The following is a 21,921-nucleotide window of genomic DNA, read 5'->3' on the forward strand; positions in this document are numbered from 1 at the left end:
TATTCTATTATCCTCTCTCACTCATATGAAAGACTTTCAAATTCATGAAAATTATAATCTCTAGCTCTTCCTCCTTCCCTCCTCTCTCTTCTTCCCTTTTCCTCTCTTTACTTCTCTCTCCCTCCCCCATCTGTCTTTCATCTCTCTGTCTGTCTCTGTCATTCTTAGCCCCCGCCTCTCTCTCTCCCTCCCTCCCTCCTTCTCTCTTTCTTTCTCTCCTTCCCCCTACCCCCTCCCCTCTGCATCTTTCCTTTCTCAAATACAATAAAATTGACCTTTTAAAAAGGTATGAATTCACCTGATTTTAGAATAGTGATAGAAATCAGCATAATTGCACTGAAGGTGTCTGCAGGTATTTGAAATGATTTAAGTCATAGGAATTTTTTCAGGTCTTTCATAATCTAGCAAATTAAAATAAAAACTTTAGGCAGATGTCCTGTAATTTTGATTTGAGTCTCGTGATTGTCTCTCACTTATGTACATTTTTATTGAAAGGTAAAACAAGCAACTATGTGTTTTGTAGGGACTGAGAAACAGAATTTAAAAAGTTCATATATTTTCCTCATGAATCTAAGATCTGATTCACTTAGGAAACAGTTTTCTCAAAGCAGCAATGACATCCTTATTTCTGAGACTATATATCAAGGGGTTAAATGCTGGGGTCACAGTAGTATAGAAGAGAGCAAGCACTTTGACTGATCCTGTAGAGTGATGGGATTTTGGCCTCAAATACACAATACTACCAGATCCATAAAATAAGCCCACAACAATGAGGTGGGAAGAACAGGTGGAAAAGGCTTTGGATCTCCCTGAGTTTGAAGGAAGTCTTAGGATGGTAATGATGATTTTGACATAGGATGTGAGGATCAACAGAAATGGAATTAGGACAAATGCCAATGCAGCAACATGGACAGAGACCTCTCTTTTATATGTGTCCCCACAGGCCAATTCCAGCAATAGTGCAGCATCACAGAAAATGTGATTAAGTTTATTAGGACCACAAAAATTGAGACAGAAAATCTGATATGTCTCTTCTACCAGTACCGGGACTCCAATGATCCAGGACACCACAACCAGTTGGATGCAAATCCTGCGATTCATGATCAGAGGATAGTAGAGAGGCTTACAGATGGCTACGTAACGATCATATGCCATCACAGCCAGGAGCAAGCATTCTGCCACTCCTAAAACATAAAGGGAACAAGTTTGTACAGCACATTGTAGGAATGAAATAGTTCTCTTCTGGGTCAAGAGATCTGCCAGCATTCTGGGCAGAGTGACTGATGTGTAACAGATTTCCAAGAAGGAAAAGTTCCCAAGGAAAAAATACATTGGTGTTTGGAGGCTTGGGTCAATCTTGGTTATGATAATGAGGAGGCCATTTCCTATCAGTACACTTATATAGATAATAAAGAAAACTGCAAAGAGAAATCCTTGGAGGTTGGGAAGGTCAGAAAATCCCAGGAGAATGAATTCTACCACAATTGTGAGATTGTCTCTTGTCATTGGGTCCTCTGCCTGCAAAAAAAAGAAAAAAAAAAAAAGAAAAGAATTGAGGACTAGTCAATAACTTTCTATTATGTTTTCAGTTTCCTTTTTAGGAAAGAAGAGAAGGTTAGATATTATGATCAGAAATATTCCTCTCATATTTAGTATTACATTTTAATTTCCCTTCTCAATATTTTATAACAAATCTTTCCAAATTTTCTGTAATTTTGGAGAAAAAGCCAAAATCACTCATTAAATGATTTTTGAGGTGCTTCATATCTGCCAAGAACCATACTACAATTTTATGACTGTATTTCTTTAATATTTTGATAGAAATAAGCAAAGATAAAGACATGTAGTAAAACTATAAAATATTCCTTAACCTCAATATCAAAAAGAAAAACATTTAACATCACCCTTAATATTTCTTTTTTCTAACAACAGGAATTATAGCCTTTATAAAAGAAATAGAATCGAAAATAAAAAGATACATAATCCTTACAAAGATTCCCTTACTACTTTGTACAATTCAGTCTGCCACCATTTGCTCATGGTATTATTTTTCCCAATAGAAAGCTTTTCCCAATCTTCTCAGCTCATATGAATCCTATCATTCTTCTAAAAGCCAGGTTATTTCCTCTTCAACCTTTATATCCCCTTGCTTTCTTGAATGGCCATATCATAGTATTCCAGACATTGGCCATTTATCAAATGTCCTCTGCTTAACCTGAAAGTTCTTTTCCACATGTATATTTTGTGCCTCCTATTGTCTTGTCGGTATCTTAAGAGCAAAAGTCATGTCATATACACTTTTTTTCTCTCTTGTACTGTGTCTTGCAGAGTTTGCTGCTCAAAAAATTTGTTAAATGAAAAAAAAAATCCTCTATCACATGACATCAGAAATATGTATTTTCTAAAATATCGCCTCAATTAACTGATGCTTAAAATTTCTTATTTAGAGATTTAGAGATTCATTCAATAGTGGTAGTTATCCCATTATAGTATCTTTTCATTCACTAGGCTGTATTCTCCTTTCACACTTTATTGTGGAATATTGATCAGCTCATTCCTACTGCAACATCCACCTGAACTATGTGTGGTAGAAAAAATGAGACATCATTGATATATTTAAACTTGAGAATGAACTAGAATATACCCCCAAAATAACTATTTCATATAGGAGGTGGTAGTAATGAAACAGTATTAGTAGGGTTCTAGGTTCTTTTAGAATGACAGGTGCCAAGAAGACAGACACAAGTGATGAAAATGCTAAGCAAACTTTTTTGAATCTAAAAAAACATCCTGAATCCAATATATAAACTCTCTAGCCAGCTTGAATTGTTTAATGTGGAAACATGTTATGTCAAAACTGAGTGTAGATTTTGAAGACAGGTTCAAATCTCAGCACTAATTTTATTATCTATAATTAGAAAATAATTTAACATCTCTGGGCTTGATTTTCCTCATGTATAATGTATGGGTGACTTCTGAGATCCCTTCCACCTTTAGAAGTGTATGGCTAGGCCAAAAAATATACCAAAGGCATACCTGACTTTGTACATGCTGTCATATTTTCTATTCTTCTACCAAGGAATGAGGTGGCAATATATTCTTATGTGTGGGAAAAGATTGATTAGCTTTGAATTATGTTTCTGGTATTCTCACAGAGAAATGATGTAGCCAGGATCAATTCTTAATTTTCTGTGCTTCAGCTTGCTTTTCTGTTCTGTGTGAATATAACCAAAACTTATTACCTTCAAATTAATAGTGAGATTATTTCAGACAGTATATCTAATAAAAGTTTGAAAATTATAAAATTAAATTGCTATATGCAGTAGCACAAAATCATTAATATTAATGTCATCATTATTTGATGAATTTCAGAAAAAAATCTTCCTCTTCCAGTCACAATCTTCTTCTTCTTCTTATTATTATTATATTAATATACTAATTTGTGGCACAAATTAGTTCTTTATGAAAGGACTTTTTTGAACATGATTGAATTTATTTAGCTTATGTCTATCCTTTCCCTTCTTAAGGAAAACATTCAAATGTTAATTATACATTTAGAGTTTGTCAAACTTTTTGTTAAATGTAAGTAAATTCTATGTACAGCATGTCCCTCATCTACTAGTTTACTAATTACATCTATTAAAAACAGATAGTAAATTACAACCTCTTTATAATGAAACTATGATCTATTTGAAAATGGCACCTTAATTGCAATGTGTTCAATGCATGTCTCACAATTTCCCCATGAATCAAAGTTGAGTTTATATGCAGGATACAGTTTTCATCTCCTCCTCTACTTTCAGAATAGATGTAGCATTTTATTTTAAATAGTTCAAGATATCCTTATGTCCACAAGATCTATTAGAAATAGTAAATATGATCGTATTTAACATATACTTTAACATATTTAAAATGTATTGGTCTACCTGCAATCTGGGAGAGGGGATAAGGGGAAGGAGGGGAAAAATTGGAACAAAAGGTTTGCAAATATCAATGCTGAAAAATTATCCATGAATATATCTTGTAAATAAAAAATTATAATAATAAAAAAGAACAGTAAAAAAAGAAATAGTGAATATGATTCATTCTACTAATAACTGAAGGCAATACTTTTTGTGAGCTGGCATTATAATCTTACTGTACTTTCTGGTTCTAACTCATCACTGACTCTAAAGCATTATTTTGATGCCCCTCTTTATATATATTTTCAACTATTTACTGCCCATTTTTCTGCAATACTCTATGATAAATCTCCATAGTAAAGAATAATGGAGGAAGGGGAAAGAACATTTAAAAATTGAAGACATCTTTCCATTTTCTATTATTAAAGAATATCACTAAGAATTTTTAACAATCTTTCCAGCATATACACACATGTACATGTATACATATATTGTGCACTTTTATGTTTATGAATATAGTCACATATATTTGCATGTTTATATACCTACATATATATTCACATGTGTATGCAAGTAGAGTTTTGTTAATGTATTTTTATATCTAGTAATATTTCTAGTTATCTATCCATGTAATACTAACATACACACACACACACACACACACACACACACACACATATATATTTCTATGATGTATTCATCTATATTAGTTTAATGAAAGCTTGTTGAATTGAAGTCAGGAAAGATTCTATGAAACAATAAACTGAATTAGTAAGTAGAAAATTCTTATTTAGAATCAACAAAAGAAATAAATTAGCATTTTATCTCCTTTTTCCTAACAGAATATTATAATTCTTGAATCAACTTCTTACTTGTGAGGAATTTAAAACACTCCATCATAATCTAAGCACAAAACTCACTTTGGGGTGAGTGATATTAATGCAAGTAAAACCTAAGTCAAATAAAAAAAAACTTTATTTATCATATGCTTTATAGAATTCGAACCTCAGTTATCTTGACCTCAAATGCATAATTCCTATAGCAAAAATATTTAATATTTATTCATAAATAATGAAAGAAAAGATCATAAAACAGAAATTGGATAATCTTAATTATATATTTACAGTACAAAGGTAATTTAGTGCAATAAGAATTTTTTTTTAAATTGCTCACTGGAAATATGTACCACATTTATTATAAAGGTCTAATTTTAAATACAGATAAGACATAAGGTTGGCAAAAATAGACAAAACTAATATATATTTCCAATAGTTATTATGTTAAATCTTAACAAAATAAAAATTAGAAATGATTAGTAATCACCCAAACAAGTCACTAATACTAATAAAATGAAGATGATTAAAATTCTGTCTTCATCTAATATCCTACAAATTGTTGTAGTTGAAAAAGTTTAGAAATAATCAACTTGAGAGGTTCAGTTAGATAATCAACCCTATTGATGGAGTAATTCATTAATGGAAGTATTTTAGGAAACAATTTGGATAGTGGAAGTTCAGTCACTAAACTTTCTACATATGTTGGATCAGAGCTCTGATTATTATGGAACATACTTCAAGGAAATCAGTGATAGAAATCAAAAGAATGCCACCTTAAAAATATCTATATCTTTATTGATGAAGCTAGGAATTATCATGAACATCATATAAAATGATCCCCTTCAGAGCAAAGAATTTAAATTTCAGACAGCAAGAGAACTCAAACTTACCTTTCTCAACATTAAAAATTATTCCATTCCTTGTTTCTTGATAATGAAAATAATAAAGGTATTTAACTTACATCCATAAGCTATTTTAATGTTTGCAAAATGTTTTATGTACATTATTGTGCCAGACCTTAGGATCTTGAGGTATTTCAATTTTACAGATGAGGAGACTAAGACTCAGCCTGGATAACTTTGTTCCAAATTCTACATATATTAGATGTCAAAATTAAGTTTTGAACCCGATGTTCTCATGACTGCAAATTCAATACACTTTCTATAAATCCATGATTCTTTTCCCTTAAGTATTATAGTACATCAGAACTCTGTGAAAGGGATCTAACTGCCTTGTAAAAATAAATTTTAGATGAAATCACTGATCACTTCTCTTTAGAAGAAATGATTCTTGCCCTTTTAAGCTTTCTGGATATTGTTGTTCTCCCAGGCCATATTTCATTTTTTAATGAGAGAAAAGGTCTTCTGGCTCAAAGTCCAATCATCTAATCAGTCTTAATGAGGCCAGATTGTATAGTGGGTAAAATGCTGAGCCTTGAGTCAAGGGATTATTTTGGGGCCTTGGACATGGTGATTCATAAATATCTTTTTATTGTAAGGTCATATTCCTATTCATATTAATTTCCATATATATATATATATAATATATATATATATATATATATATATATATAATAGAAACAATATTATTTTTAATTCCTTATTTTACAATGTTATAATGAGAAAAACTGTTAGCAGATAGTAGGGATTTTTAGCCATTATTGTATTGGAAAGAGTTAATTATTTATTCTCTTCAGTTTTTCAATGAAAATATTTAGAAAAATGCAGCCTCTAAATCTTGGACCAAAACATTTCCTCTATATCCTACCATTGCTTAATGAAACATTTGAAATAGTTGTCCTAGATCTTAGGAAAGTATGCTAGTGTGTAGAAGAGCAATGTTAGGACTACATGATTATGAATCAGAGGATATGAGCATGAATCTCAATTTTACTATTACTTACCTGCATGACTTCCAGTAAGTTATTTCTTTTCTGCATTCCCCAATATTCAATTCAAAAAGCTAAAGCATTTTAAGATCCTTCATCAAGCATAGAGGATGTGATTATTCATAGAAATGGAAAGGTAAGGCATTACCAACAATCAAGATGGAAGGCCTTCAAGTCTTCCCATTAGATTTACCACTGTCCTTAAACTTTCTGACCTTGCTTTAGTTCTGACACTACATTCTTCAATCTTTGACCAATTAATATAATATAGGATCCCCTGGATCTTGTTATCTGCTTTTGGATTTTTTTCCATTTTGAAGCTGAATTATCATATATTTGTGTTTTGCATCAATTAGACAATGAGCTCCAGGAAATCATGAACAACAGTTTTGCTGTGAGTTTACTGAACACTTAGCAAAGTGCTTGGCAAATAGTAAGAGATAGATTTTTTCATTCATTTATTCATACATGCAGCCATTTATCCACTTATTCATCTGGCACTCATATCATCTATATGAATATCATCTATCTTTCATACATTCATTCCATTCCAGTTCTAAAATTTCTGGTCCTATGACCAATGTAATTTGTCTTTCACAGTGATTTAGATGAACATTATTTGGGGCCTATCCTGGCAATATCCCTGGAATAAAGGAATGTGTCTTTGCCAAAGGTCTGAACAAGACCTCTTAAATCTATGATGACTTTGATTGTATGAAGTATCTTTTCCAAATTTGTAGGTAGGCAGCTAAGTAGCACATATGGATAGAATGCTAAATTTTAAAGATGAGGATCTGAGTTCAAATCTGGTCTCAGATACTACATTTGTGACTCAAGTCATTTTACTCTGCCTCAGATATCTTATCAAATGTTCCAAAGAACAACATGGTAACCCCCCCCTTTTTTTTTGCCAAGAAAACTCTAAATAGGGTCAGAAATATCCATACAAAGCTCAGCAACACAACTCAGTAAAACTATATGTATTTGGAAATTTTTTCTTTCATTTTTGATACTTTATTTTCTCCCAATTACATATAAAAAATTACATTTATTCTTATAAACTGTGAGTTCCAATTTCTTTCCCTCCCCTCATCATCATTAAGAAGCAAGCAATTTGACATGGATTATATAAGCACAATCATAAACATATTTTCATATTAGTCATGTTGTAAAAGAAAAAAAGAACTGACAAAAGCAAGGAGAATAAAGAAAGTAATAGAAACAACTCTGATATCCATTTAGACTTCATCAGTTTGGTTTTTTTTGGATATTAATAACATGTTTCATCATAAGTCTTTCAGAATAGTATTGTATCACATTGCTGAGAGTAACTCAGTTATTCACAAATGATAAACATCAAATATTTCTGTTAATATGTACAATGTTTTCCTGGTTCTTTTCATTTCACTTTGTATCAATTCAGACAAGTATTTCCAAGTTTTTATGAGAACATTCAGTGAAAAAGAAATCTCTTCCTCAGATTTTTGTTCCTCCTTTACCAAGGTGTTGACTTTTTTCCCTCATGGTTTTCTTACATCACTTAATTTTTTTTCTAATGTTTTTTCTTTACTTCTCTCACTTGATTTTAAAATGTTTTTGAGCTTTTCTAGAAATTATTTTGGTTTATGAGACTAATTCACAGCCTTCTTTGAAGCTTTGTATGTGACAGTTTTGAGTTTGTTCTATTTTTCTGAATTATATTTTGTTTTCCCTCTCATCACAGTAATTTTATATGGTCAGGATGTTTTTTGCCATTGACATATTTTTCCTAGTCATGTTTTTTAATTTTTAATTTTATATTACTGTTGGGCTCTGCTACTGGATTTGTGTTGATACTGTCCCAAGCTTCAAAATCATTTGTGCAGTTGATTTTAGAGCTAAGTTCTTGGGGGTCTGTAAGCTTTCATTTTTTTCAAGGTAGTAAAATCTATGAAGAAATGTGTTTACTACTTTCCTGGCCTGAAAGTAGCCATAAAATGTATTTTCACCCTATGACAATGACGAGGGTCCCACTACCCTATAGCCACAAGCTCTGGAGTTGTAGTCCTTCTCTTCACCCTGAAACTATGAATCCAGAGTGAAATCTGCATCCAAGTGTGGGTAATCAAACAGAGTCCTGTACCACTGCCAGCAATGGACGCCTGTGATGTCCTTCTGGTCAGTTGATTAACTTCCTTCTCTATGGTGTTCTGAGAGCTCTGAAAGCTCTACCGATACGGATGAACATGAGGATTGTTCCTGGTTGCTGGGGCATGCTCTGTGCTGGCATAACCTGTGCTGGAGTACACTCCGCTCACCCCAGTACAATAGACTTCTTCATCATCTTCATCATCATCATCAACATGATTTTTTTCTTCTTTCTTTTAAATGCATTTATTTTAAATTTAAATGAAAAATAAGAAAAAAAAAAACAAAATGAAAAAGAAAAACAGAAAAAAAATATTTAAAACAAAATATTGCAATGTGCTCAGCATAACATCAAGGGAAAATTCAAAATATGTAACAATAAATTTGCATTTCAAGAAAACATATATGATGGTAGAAGACATTGTATTCATAACTGTCCATCTTTTGCTTACTTGTAGGTTTTCTTTTGTTCTCTATTGTGTGCTTTATACTTTATTCTTTTTCCCCATTTTCTCACCCATATTTCCCCTAATTAGGCTACAGTAAAGCATGGATATAATTAAGCACACATGCATATTTGCATACCAGTACACACATAAACACATACTCACACATATACACACACACAAACACATATAGACAAACATCTTAAACAATATTAATATGAAGATTTCTCTCCTGATTGAATCTTTTTTAAAGTTTGAATTTATCTGAGATCAATGATTACTACCCCTACTTATTTTGTTTCCCTAAGAAATTATACTCCTGGTCATTGTTATTATATTTGTGTGTATCTCTTTTTTACTATCCCTGCTAACTCTTCTACTTTATTTCTACCTTTCAACTTTCTTTGCTATTACTTAACATCCTCATTACCCTCCCACCTCTTTATTATCTGCCTCCCTTCTTTTACTTCCCTATTTATTACATCCCTATTAATATACACACCTTATCTACTTCCATTCATCTAAAAACTTTTCTGTACCTTACCTTTTCTTATGTCACTCATTGCCTCCCTCTCTATCTCTTTCCCATTTATCTGTACATTTTATCCCATTCCTGTTAAATCAAATACTTTTCTGCGCCCCACCTTGTCCCTACCCCATCCCTTAGTTTATAGATTTTGATGGGTGTCATAAACTTCTTTGTGTGTGTGTATATATATATGTAGTATGTGTGTATATGCTTTATGTATACATGTGCATATTCACATGTGTGTACTAGCATGTATTCATGAATGTATATATGTACAATCCACATATGTGTGTGCATGCATGTATAGTTACATCATTAACCAATTAATACAGTGAATACATTTTCAAAACTACCTACTCTGCTCCTGAATTTAATTTCTGTTAAATTTCTAACTATTGTAGCTCATTCATATAGCATAATTATTATTTTTATTTTTTTCCTGAATGGTTTTGCTCTATCCCAGTCTTTTTTTAGGTCTACCTAATTACTAACGTTAATTTCATACACCCAATTTATATTTCCACACACCACAGAGTATATAAAGCATAAAACAATTTGTCTTTATGAGTTCCTTAAAATTAGTCTTTCATTTTGACTTTTATATGTTAATTTTTCTATTGAATTCAGGTCTGTTTCAGACAAAATCCTAACCATTTGACAGTTCCATAAATGTCATTTTTTTCATTTGATATTACATTTAATTTTATTGGTTATATTTTTGGCTGCAATCCTAGTTCATTTTTTTAAATAACTTTTTATTGACAGAACCCATGCCAGGGTAATTTTTTATACCATTATCCCTTGCACTCACTTCTGTTCCGATTTTTCTCCTCCCTCTCTCCACCCCCTCCCCAAGATGGCAAGCAGTCATATAAATGTTAAATATGTTGCAGTATATCCTAGATACAATATATGTGTGCAGAACAGAACACTTTTCTTGTTGCACAGGGAGAATTGGATTCAGAAGGTATAAATAGTCCGGGAGAAAAAACCAAAATGCAAGCAGTTTATATTCATTTCCCAGTGTTCTTTCTTTGGGTGTAGCTGCTTCTCTGCATCCTTGATCAATTGAAACTGAATTAGCTCTCTTTATTGAAGAGATCCAGTTCCATCAGAATACATTCTCAAACAGTATCGTTGTTGAGGTATATGATGATTTCCTGGTTCTGCTCATTTCATTTAGCATCAGTTCATGTAAGTCTCATCAGTCCTCTCTGTATTCATCCCGCTGGTCATTCTTTACAGAACAATAATATTCCATAACGTTCATATACCACAATTTACTCAACCATTCTCCAATTGATGGGCATCCATTCATTTTCCAGCTTCTAGCCACTACAAACAGGGCTGCCACAAACATTTTGGCACATACAGGTCCCTTTCCCTTCTTTAGTATCTCTTTGGGGTATAAGCCCAGTAGAAACACTGCTGGATCAAAGGGTATGCACAGTTTGATAACTTTTTGAGCATAATTCCAAATTGCTCTCCAGAATGGCTGGATATGTTCACAATTCCACCAACAATGTATCAGTGTCCCTGTTTTCCCACATCCCCTCCAACATTCCACATTATGTTTTCCTGTCACTCTAGCCTATCTGACAAGTATGTAGTGGTATCTCAGAGTTGTCTTAATTTGCATTTCTCTGATTAATAGTGGTTTGGAGCATATTTCCATGTGTCTATAAATAGTTTCAATTTCTTCATCTGAGAATTGTCTGTTCATATCCTTTGACCATTTATCAATTGAAGAATGGTTTGATTTCTTATAAATTAGAGTCACTTTTCTATATATTTTGGAAATGAGGCCTTTATCAGAACCTTTGACTATAAAAATGTTTTCCCAGTTTATTGTTTCCCTTCTAATCTTGTCTGCATTTGTTTTGTTTGTACAAAAAATTTCCATTTGATATAATCAAAATTTTCTATTTTGTGATCAATAGTGATCTCTAGCTCTTCTTTGGTCATAAATTCCTCCCTCTTCCACAGGTGTGAGAGGAAAACTATCCTATGCTCTTCCAATTTATTTATAATCTCATTCTTTATGCCTAGGTCATGAACCCATTTTGACCTTATCTTGGTATACGGTGTTAAGTGTGGGTCAATGCCTAGTTTCTGCCATAATAATTTCCAATTTTCCCAGCAATTTTTGTCAAATAATGCATTCTTATCCCAGAAACTGGGGTCTTTGGGTTTGTCAAACACTATATTATTAAAGTTATTGGCTGTTTTGTCCTCTGAACCTAACCTATTCCATTGATCAACTAGTCTATTTCTTAGCGATTACTAGATGATTTTAGTAACTGCTGCTTTACAATATAATTTTAGATCTGGTACAGCTAGGCCACCTTCATTTGATTTTTTTTTTCATTAATTCCCTTGAAATTTATCACCTTTTGTTTTTCCATATGAACTTTGTTGTTATTTTTTCTAGGTCATCAAAGTAGTTTTTTGGGAGTCTGATTGGTATAGCGCTAAATAAATAGATTAGTTTAGGTAGTATTGTCATCTTTATTATATTTGCTCACCCAATCCAAGAGCATTTAATATTTTTCCAGTTGGTTACATCAGACTTAATTTGTGTGGAAAGTGTTTTGTAGTTTTGCTCATAAAGTTTCAGATTTTCCCTTGGCAGATAGATTCCTAAATATTTTATACAATCAGTAGTTACTTTAAATGGAATTTCTTTTTGTAACTCTAATTGTTGGGTTTTGTTAGTGATATATAAGAATGCTGATGACTTATGTGGGTTTATTTTATATCCTGCAACTTTGCTGAAGGTGTGGATTGTCTCTAATAACTTTTTAGTAGAGTCTCTGGGGTTCTCTAAGTATACCATCATATCATCAGCAAAGAGTCATAATTTGGTTTCCTCATTGCCTATTCTTATTCCTTTAATCTCTTTCTCAACTTTTATTGCCAAAGCTAGCATTTCTAATACAATATTAAATAGTAACGGTGATAGTGGGCAACCTTGTTTCACTCCTGATCTTATTGGGAATGGTGGCAGTTTGTCCCTGTTACATATGATGCTCACTGCTGGTTTTAAATAGATGCTACTGATTATTTTAAGGAAAAGTCCATTTATTCCTATACTCTCAAAGATTTTTAATAGGAATGGATGTTGAATTTTATCAAATGATTTTTCTGCATCTATTGAGATGATCATATGGTTTTTGTTAATTTGATTATTAATATGGCCAATTATACTGATAGTTTTCCTAATATTGAACCAGCCCTGCATTCCTGGTATAAATCCTACTTGATCATGGTATATTATCCTGGGGATGATTTTCTGTAGTCTTTTTGCTAATATCTTATTTAAGATTTTAGCATCAATATTCATTAGGGACATTGGTCTATAATTTTCTTTCTCTGTTTTCAACCTACCTGGTTTAGGTATCATTACCATGTCTGTGTCATAAAAGGAATTTGGGAGAACTCCTTCATTCCCTATTTTTTCAAATAGTTTATAAAGCTTTGGGGCTAATTGTTCTTTGAATGTTTGGTAGAATTCACATGTGAATCCATCTGGTCCTGGGGATTTTTTTTTTTAGGGAGTTGATTAATAATTTGTTCTATTTCTTTTTCTGAAATGGGACTATTTAAGCAATTTACTTCCTCCTCTGATAATCTGGGAAGCCTATATTTTTGGAGGTAGTCATCCATTTTGCTTAGGTTATCATATTTAATGGCATAAAGTTGGGCAAAGTAACCCCTTATTATTTCTTTAATTTCCTTATCATCAGTGGAAAGTTCTCCCTTTTCATTTTTAAGACTACTAATTTGATTTCCCTCTATCCTTTTTCTAATCAGATTTACCAAAGTTTTATCAATTTTATTGTTTTTTTCATAAAACAAACTCTTAGTTTCATTTATTAGTTCAATAGATTTTTTTTTACTTTCTATATTATTAATTTTTTCCTTTTAATTTTAGAATTTCAAGTTTTGTAATTGATTGGGGGTTTTTAATTTGGTCTTTTTTCTAGCTTTTTAAGTTGCAAGCCCAATTCATTGAACTTCTCTTTCTCTATTTTATTCAAGTAAGCCTCTAAGGATATAAAATTTCCCCTTATTACCACTTTGGCTGCATCCCATAAATTTTGGTATGATGTCTCACTGTTGTCATTAACTTGAGTGAAATTATTAATTGTGTCTATAATTTGCTGTTTCACCCAATCATTCTTTAAGATGAGATTATTTAGTTTCCAATTACTTTTTGGTCTATTCACATCTAACTTTTTGTTGAATGTAGTTTTTATTGCATTGTGATCTGAAAAGAAAGCATTTACTATTTCTGCCTTCCTGCATTTAATTTTGAGGTCTTTATGTCCTAATATATGTGTTTTTTTTTTTTGTTTTTTTTTTTTTGTTTTTTTTTTTTTTTTTTTTGTGTGTAGGTTCCATGAACTGCTGAGAAGAAAGTATACTCCTTTTTTTCACCACTCAGTTTTCTCAAGAGATCTATCATACCTAATTTTTCTAATATTCCATTTACCTCTTTAATTTCTTTCTTATTTGTTTTGTGATTTGATTTATCTAAATCTGAGAGTGCAAGATTGAGATCTCCCACTATTATAATTTTGCTGTCTATTTCTTCTCGCAACTCTCTTACCTTCTCCTTTAGAAAGTTAGATGCTATACCACTTGGTGTATATATGTTTAATACTGATATTGCTTAATTGTCTATAGTACCCTTTAGCAAGATATAGTTTCCTTCCTTATCTCTTTTAATTAGATCAGTTTTTGCTTTTGCTTATTCTGAGATAAGGATGGCTACCCCTGCTTTGTTGACTTCACCTGAAGCATAATAGATTCTGCTCCAGCCTTTTACCTTTACTCTATATGTATCTCCCTGTTTTAAATGTGTTTCCTGTAAACAACAGATTGTAGGGTTCTGACTTTTGATCCAGTCTGCTATCCACCTCCTCTCTATGGGATTGTTCATCCCATTCACATGTACGGTTAAAATTACTAATTCTGTATTTCCTGCCATCCTAATATCCCCAGATTATACTTTTCTTTTTCTTGCCCTCCTTCCCTTCTTCCTTAATATTAATCTTATTGATCCCACTTGCATCAGGCAGCTCTCACTCTTTAGTATCCTTCCCTCCTCCCTTTGAATCCCTTCCCCTTTCTTGTACCCTTCCCTCATTACTCTTTTTCCTCCTCCCTTTTCCTCTCCCACTTTTTAATGAAGTGAGAGAAGAATCTCTGTAAAACAAATATGTCAATTATTTCCTCTTTGAGCTAACTCTGATGAGAGTAGGATTCACACAATGCTCCTCCCCCTCTCTAAGTTCCCTCATATATGATAGGTTTCCTTTCCTCATCGTTGCATGTAGTTTCCCTCTTTTTTATCTCCCCTCTTCCCTTTTTCTGACACTGTTCCCTTTCCATTTCTACTTCCCTTTTTTATGTTATGTTGGTAAAATCAAATTATACATATGGTTTTTATGTATATCCACAACAGAAATACAGTTCTCAAGAGTTCCTTTTACCTTTTTCTACTTCTCTTGAGTCCTGTTTTTGGAGATCAAATTTTTTGTTTAAGTCTGGTTTTCTCCTTAGAAACAGATGGAATTCCTCTCTTTCATGAAATGCCCATCTTCTTCCATGGGAAAAAAAATACTCAACTTAGCTAGGTAGTTTATTCTTGGCTGCATTCCAAGCTCTTTTGCCTTTCGGAATATCTGACTCCAGGCCCTTCGATCCTTTAATGTTGAGACAGCCAGATCTTGCATGACCCTTATTGTGGCATCTCAGTATTTGAACTGTTTTTTCCTGGCTGGAGGCTGAAGACAGCAGAGGCAGAGGCTGAAGGACCAGACCTTTGGATTTAAAGACATTTGGAGAGAGCTCTTGGAACCAAGCAGAGAGATAGGCCTCTAAGCTAACCAGGCTAGAAGAAAAAGCTCACCACATTTTGGCGCCCGAACAGGGACTGATTCAGATCCATCTGAACTAGATCACAACAGTTTTGTCCTTTGAACCTAACCTATACCATTGATCAACTAGTCTATTTCTTAGCCAATACTAGATGATTTTAGTAACTGCTGCTTTACAATATAATTTTAGATCTGGTACAGCTAGGCCACCTTCATTTGATTTTTTTTTTTTTCATTAATTCCCTTGAAATTTATCACCTTTTGTTTTTCCATATGAACTTTGTTGTTATTTTTTCTAGGTCATCAAAGTAGTTTTTTGGGAGTCTGATTGGTATAGCGCTAAATAAATAGATTAGTTTAGGTAGTATTGTCATCTTTATTATATTTGCTCACCCAATCCAAGAGCATTTAATATTTTTCCAGTTGGTTACATCAGACTTAATTTGTGTGGAAAGTGTTTTGTAGTTTTGCTCATAAAGTTTCTGATTTTCCCTTGGCAGATAGAGTCCTAAATATTTTATACAACCAGTAGTTACTTTAAATGGAATTTCTTTTTGTAACTCTAATTGTTGGGTTTTGTTAGTGATATATAAGAATGCTGATGACTTATGTGGGTTTATTTTATATCCTGCAACTCTGCTGAAGGTGTGGATTGTCTCTAATAACTTTTTAGTAGAGTCTCTGAGGTTCTCTAAGTATACCATCATATCATCAACAAAGAGTGATAATTTGGTTTCCTCATTGCCTATTCTTATTCCTTTAATCTCTTTCTCAACTTTTATTGCCAAAGCTAGCATTTCTAATACAATATTAAATAGTAACGGTGATAGTGGGCAACCTTGTTTCACTCCTGATCTTATTGGGAATGGTGGCAGTTTGTCCCTGTTACATATGATGCTCACTGCTGGTTTTAAATAGATGCTACTGATTATTTTAAGGAAAAGTCCATTTATTCCTATACTCTCAAAGATTTTTAATAGGAATGGATGTTGAATTTTATCAAATGATTTTTCTGCATCTATTGAGATGATCATATGTTTTTTGTTAATTTGATTATTAATATGGCCAATTATACTGATAGTTTTCCTAATATTGAACCAGCCCTGCATTCCTGGTATAAATCCTACTTGATCATGGTATATTATCCTGGGGATGATTTTCTGTAGTCTTTTTGCTAATATCTTATTTAAGATTTTAGCATCAATATTCATTAGGGACATTGGTCTATAATTTTCTTTCTCTGTTTTCAACCTACCTGGTTTAGGTATCATTACCAGGTCTGTGTCATAAAAGGAATTTGGGAGAACTCCTTCATTCCCTATTTTTTCAAATAGTTTATAAAGCTTTGGGGCTAATTGTTCTTTGAATGTTTGGTAGAATTCACATGTGAATCCATCTGGTCCTGGGGATTTTTTTTTTTAGGGAGTTGATTAATAATTTGTTCTATTTCTTTTTCTGAAATGGGACTATTTAAGCAATTTGCTTCCTCCTCTGATAATCTGGGAAGCCTATATTTTTGGAGGTAGTCATCCATTTTGCTTAGGTTATCATATTTATTGGCATAAAGTTGGGCAAAGTAACCCCTTATTATTTCTTTAATTTCCTTATCATCAGTGGAAAGTTCTCCCTTTTCATTTTTAAAACTACTAATTTGATTTCCCTCTATCCTTTTTCTAATCAGATTTACCAAAGTTTTATCAATTTTATTGTTTTTTTCATAAAACAAACTCTTAGTTTTATTTATTAGTTCAATAGATTTTTTTTTTACTTTCTATATTATTAATTTTTTTCCTTTTAATTTTAGAATTTCAAGTTTAGTAATTGATTGGGGTTTTTTAATTTGGTCTTTTTTCTAGCTTTTTAAGTTGCAGGCCCAATTCATTGATCTTCTCTTTCTCTATTTTATTCAAGTAAGCCTCTAAGGATATAAAATTTCCCCTTATTACCACTTTGGCTGCATCCCATAAATTTTGGTATGATGTCTCACTGTTGTCATTAACTTGAGTGAAATTATTAATTGTGTCTATAATTTGCTGTTTCACCCAATCATTCTTTAAGATGAGATTATTTAGTTTCCAATTACTTTTTGGTCTATTCACATCTAACTTTTTGTTGAATGTAGTTTTTATTGCATTGTGATCTGAAAAGAAAGCATTTACTATTTCTGCCTTCCTGCATTTAATTTTGAGGTCTTTATGTCCTAATATATGTTTTTTTTTTTTTTTTTTTTTTTTGTGTAGGTTCCATGAACTGCTGAGAAGAAAGTATACTCCTTTTTTCACCATTCAGTTTTCTCAAGAGATCTATCATACCTAATTTTTCTAATATTCCATTTACCTCTTTAATTTCTTTCTTATTTGTTTTGTGATTTGATTTATCTAAATCTGAGAGTGCAAGATTGAGATCTCCCACTATTATAATTTTGCTGTCTATTTCTTCTCGCAACTCTCTTACCTTCTCCTTTAGAAAGTTAGATGCTATACCACTTGGTGTATATATGTTTAATACTGATATTGCTTAATTGTCTATTGTACCCTTTAGCAAGATATAGTTTCCTTCCTTATCTCTTTTAATTAGATCAGTTTTTGCTTTTGCTTATTCTGAGATAAGGATGGCTACCCCTGTTTTGTTGACTTCACCTGAAGCATAATAGATTCTGCTCCAGCCTTTTACCTTTACTCTGTATGTATCTCCCTGTTTTAAATGTGTTTCCTGTAAACAACAGATTGTAGGGTTCTGACTTTTGATCCAGTCTGCTATCCACCTCCTCTCTATGGGATTGTTCATCCCATTCACATTTACGGTTAAAATTACTAATTCTGTATTTCCTGCCATCCTAATATCCCCAGGTTATACTTTTCTTTTTCTTGCCCTCCTTCCCTTCTTCCTTACTACTAATCTTATTGATCCCACTTGCATCAGGCAGCTCTCCCTCTTTAGTATCCTTCCCTCCTCCCTTTGAATCCCTTCCCCTTTCTTGTACCCTTCCCTCATTACTCTTTTTCCTCCTCCCTTTTCCTCTCCCACTTTTTAATGGAGTGAGAGAAGAATCTCTGTAAAACAAATATGTCAATTATTTCCTCTTTGAGCTAACTCTGATGAGAGTAGGATTCACACAATGTTCCTCCCCCTCTCTAAGTTCCCTCATATATGATAGGTTTCCTTTCCTCATCGTTGCATGTAGTTTCCCTCTTTTTTATCTCCCCTCTTCCCTTTTTCTGACACTGTTCCCTTTCCATTTCTACTTCCCTTTTTTATGTTATGTTGGTAAAATCAAATTATACATATGGTTTTTATGTATATCCACAACAGAAATACAGTTCTCAAGAGTTCCTTTTACCTTTTTCTACTTCTCTTGAGTCCTGTTTTTGGAGATCAAATTTTTTGTTTAAGTCTGGTTTTCTCCTTAGAAACAGATGGAATTCCTCTCTTTCATTAAATGCCCATCTTCTTCCATGGGAAAAAAAATACTCAACTTAGCTGGGCAGTTTATTCTTGGCTGCATTCCAAGCTCTTTTGCCTTTCAGAATATCTGACTCCAGGCCCTTCGATCCTTTAATGTTGAGGCAGCCAGATCTTGCATGACCCTTATTGTGACATCTCAGTATTTGAACTGTTTTTTTCTGGCTGCTTGTAAAATTTTTTCTTTAGTCTGAAAATTCTGAAGTTTGGCCACAATATTCCTCGGAGTCTTTATTTTAGGGTCTTTTTCAGAAGGTGTTCGATGAATTCTTTCAACGTCTATTTTCCCTTCCGGTTCTATTACTTCTGGGCAGTTCTCTTTGATGATTTCCTGTAAAATAGTATCTAGGCTCTTTTTTTCATCATAATTTTCAGGTAGTTCAATGATCCTCAGGTTATCTCTCCTAGATCTATTTTCCAGATCTGTTGTTTTTCCAAATAAATATTTGACATTTTTTTCCAATCTTTCATTTTTTTGGTTTTGCTTGATTGATTCTTGATGTCTCAATGAATCAGTCATTTCCATTTGTTCAGTTCTGATTTTTAGTGAGTTATTTTCTTCATTAGCTTTTTTAACTTCTTTTTGTATATGTCCAATTGAGTTGTTTTGCTCTATGGAATTTTTTTCCATTTCACTATTTTTTTTTTTTTTTTTTTTAGTTAGTTATTTTCTTTTTCCAATTCGCAAATTCTGTTTCCCTGTACTTCTTGGGAGTTTTTTTTTTTTTTTTTTTATCTTTTCCAATTCACATTTTAGGAAGTTGTTGCTCTCTTGCATAGCTTCTCTTTCCTTTCCCCATTTTTCTTCTAGTTCTCTTTTAAGGTTTTTAATAATCTCTTCTAGGAGAGCCTTTTGTATTGGAGACCAATAATTGTCTGGAGACTGTCTGCTATTAGTCTCTTCATGGTTGAAAAGCTGTTTTCTTTCTGTATGGAAACTATCAATCATTCTTTTGATTTTTTTCCCTCATTTTGTTAAAGCCTGTAAGGTCTGCCTTCAGAGCCAGAAGGTTACCAGCTTTCTCTGCAGAGCAGTGAAAGGTGTATGGATGGGTAGCTGTCCTCCCAGCCAGCTACAAAAAGCAGCAAGGTACTGGAGTGCTCTGGGAAAGAGTTCCCCACCCGGGAGTAACTCAGGCCTGCAGGGCCGACCTGGGAAAGTGCCCTGCAAAGAACCCCTACTGTGTGAGATAATGACTGCCTTGGGGCTAGATGCTGAGCAGTGAGAGTTTCACTTCCCAAGCCAAAGCCTTTCTGGGGGCTGTGGGTGTTAGCAGTTGAGCAGTGAATGGATTTGCAGGAACCAGAAGTGTCTGCCTACGAAGCACAGTCTGCTGGCGAAGTTCTATTGCCCCAGGCTGAGCCCCACATTGTGCCGATTAGAGGCTGCCCAGGCTGTGCCCCTGTGCTGTGCAGATTTGTAACTGCCCCTGCAAAAGCCCCGAACTGCAGGATGTGGCTGCAGGGCTGTGTTACACTCTGCCTGAGTCACTCCGGGTTTGAGGGGTTACAGCCAGAGCTCGTTAGGTTCTGGCGTTTTTTAGAGTTCCCTCTGCTTTAGGCTTTAATTTCTCTACCAGTTTACTGCTTTGTAATCAAGGCAGAGCAGTTAGCCTATAGCAGAGTCATCTCTATAACTTCTCTAGCCACAGAGATCACCCCCATCCATGATCTGCTCAGGATGCTAATCCTGAGTTGTAGTGCTTCCAATCTTCATGAATTTAAGCAGTGAAGAGTTATTTTTGAGGTTGGATTAAATAAGTTGGTTATGAGGGGAATGAGAGGAGCGTGGAGAGTTGTGTGTGCCTGCTCTGCCATCTTCCCCTACAACCATAATAGCTTCTCTAGTTCTTTTGAATGTCAATATATAATTCTTCAAGACCTGTGGTCTTTTATTTTAGCTTCTGATACATACTATCCAAGTTTAACTTTATATTTTATTTGTTGTTGTTGCTTGTAAAATTGTCTCTTTCAATTGAGGTTTGAAATTTAGTAATAATGTTCTTATATGTTTTCCTTGTAAATCTCATTGAAGTTGTGATTAATAGATTTATTCCCTTCTATTTTTACTTTCTCCTTTTGTTCTATCACTTCAGACAATTTTCTTTAATTACTTCTTGTATATTGTGCCAAGATTCTTTTTGTGGTCATAGCTCTAAGTCCAGTTATTTTTATGTTTTCTCTTCTTGATAATTTTTTTTCTTATCAGATATTGCCCATTTTTCTTATTTTCTTTCATTGTATATATTTTATTTTATTATTTCTTGGTGTCATAAAACTTCACTGACTTTGTCTTCTAATTTTCAAAGATCAAAGATTTATTTTCTTCTTTAGTACTCTGAATTTCTTTTTCTGGTTGGTTGACTTTCTTTGCATAATCTTTTTTGTTTGTTTGTTTTGTTTTGTTTTTGATTCTCTCTCTCTCTCTCTCTCTCTCTCTCTCTCCCTCTCTCTCTCTCTCTCTCTCTCGTTGTTCTATAATTCTTGGGGGCAGGTAACATTTAACATTACTCTTTGGTGTAGGATAGACTTTTTTTTTTTTAACTTCAGTATGCTCCTCTGAAGATGAACACTGTCTTCCTTATTCCCACTGTAACTTTCTGTGGTTTGGTTCTTTATCCTTTGCCTGTTCATTTTGCTTTTTATTAAGAACTTATGTAATCACCCTTAATCCTGGGGTTGGGATGGTACCTCTGCCCTCACTTTATCTCTTCCCTCTAACCTGGAACCCCAAACCAAAAGCTCCACACTCCTGCTAGGGTCCCCAGATGACAGGGTCCTTGCTCCATTATTTCTGCACTTACAAAGTGTGATGGTTCCTTCTCACCCAAGAAAGGCCTCATCTT

At 33.3% G+C, this 21,921-nt stretch overlaps 1 protein-coding gene across 1 annotated transcript; it reads right to left on the reverse strand.

The window, feature by feature from the left end:
- Window positions 1–582: 582 nt before the first annotated feature.
- Window positions 583–1,518, reverse strand: LOC127540493 (olfactory receptor 10AG1-like). The gene has a single exon (XM_051965211.1). It carries the CDS (start codon window positions 1,504–1,506, stop codon window positions 583–585), a length of 924 nt encoding a protein of 307 aa, XP_051821171.1. The 5' UTR covers window positions 1,507–1,518.
- Window positions 1,519–21,921: the final 20,403 nt, after the last annotated feature.

Source organism: Antechinus flavipes, chromosome 6 (genome assembly GCF_016432865.1).
Source record: "Antechinus flavipes isolate AdamAnt ecotype Samford, QLD, Australia chromosome 6, AdamAnt_v2, whole genome shotgun sequence".
NCBI lineage: Eukaryota > Metazoa > Chordata > Mammalia > Dasyuromorphia > Dasyuridae > Antechinus > Antechinus flavipes.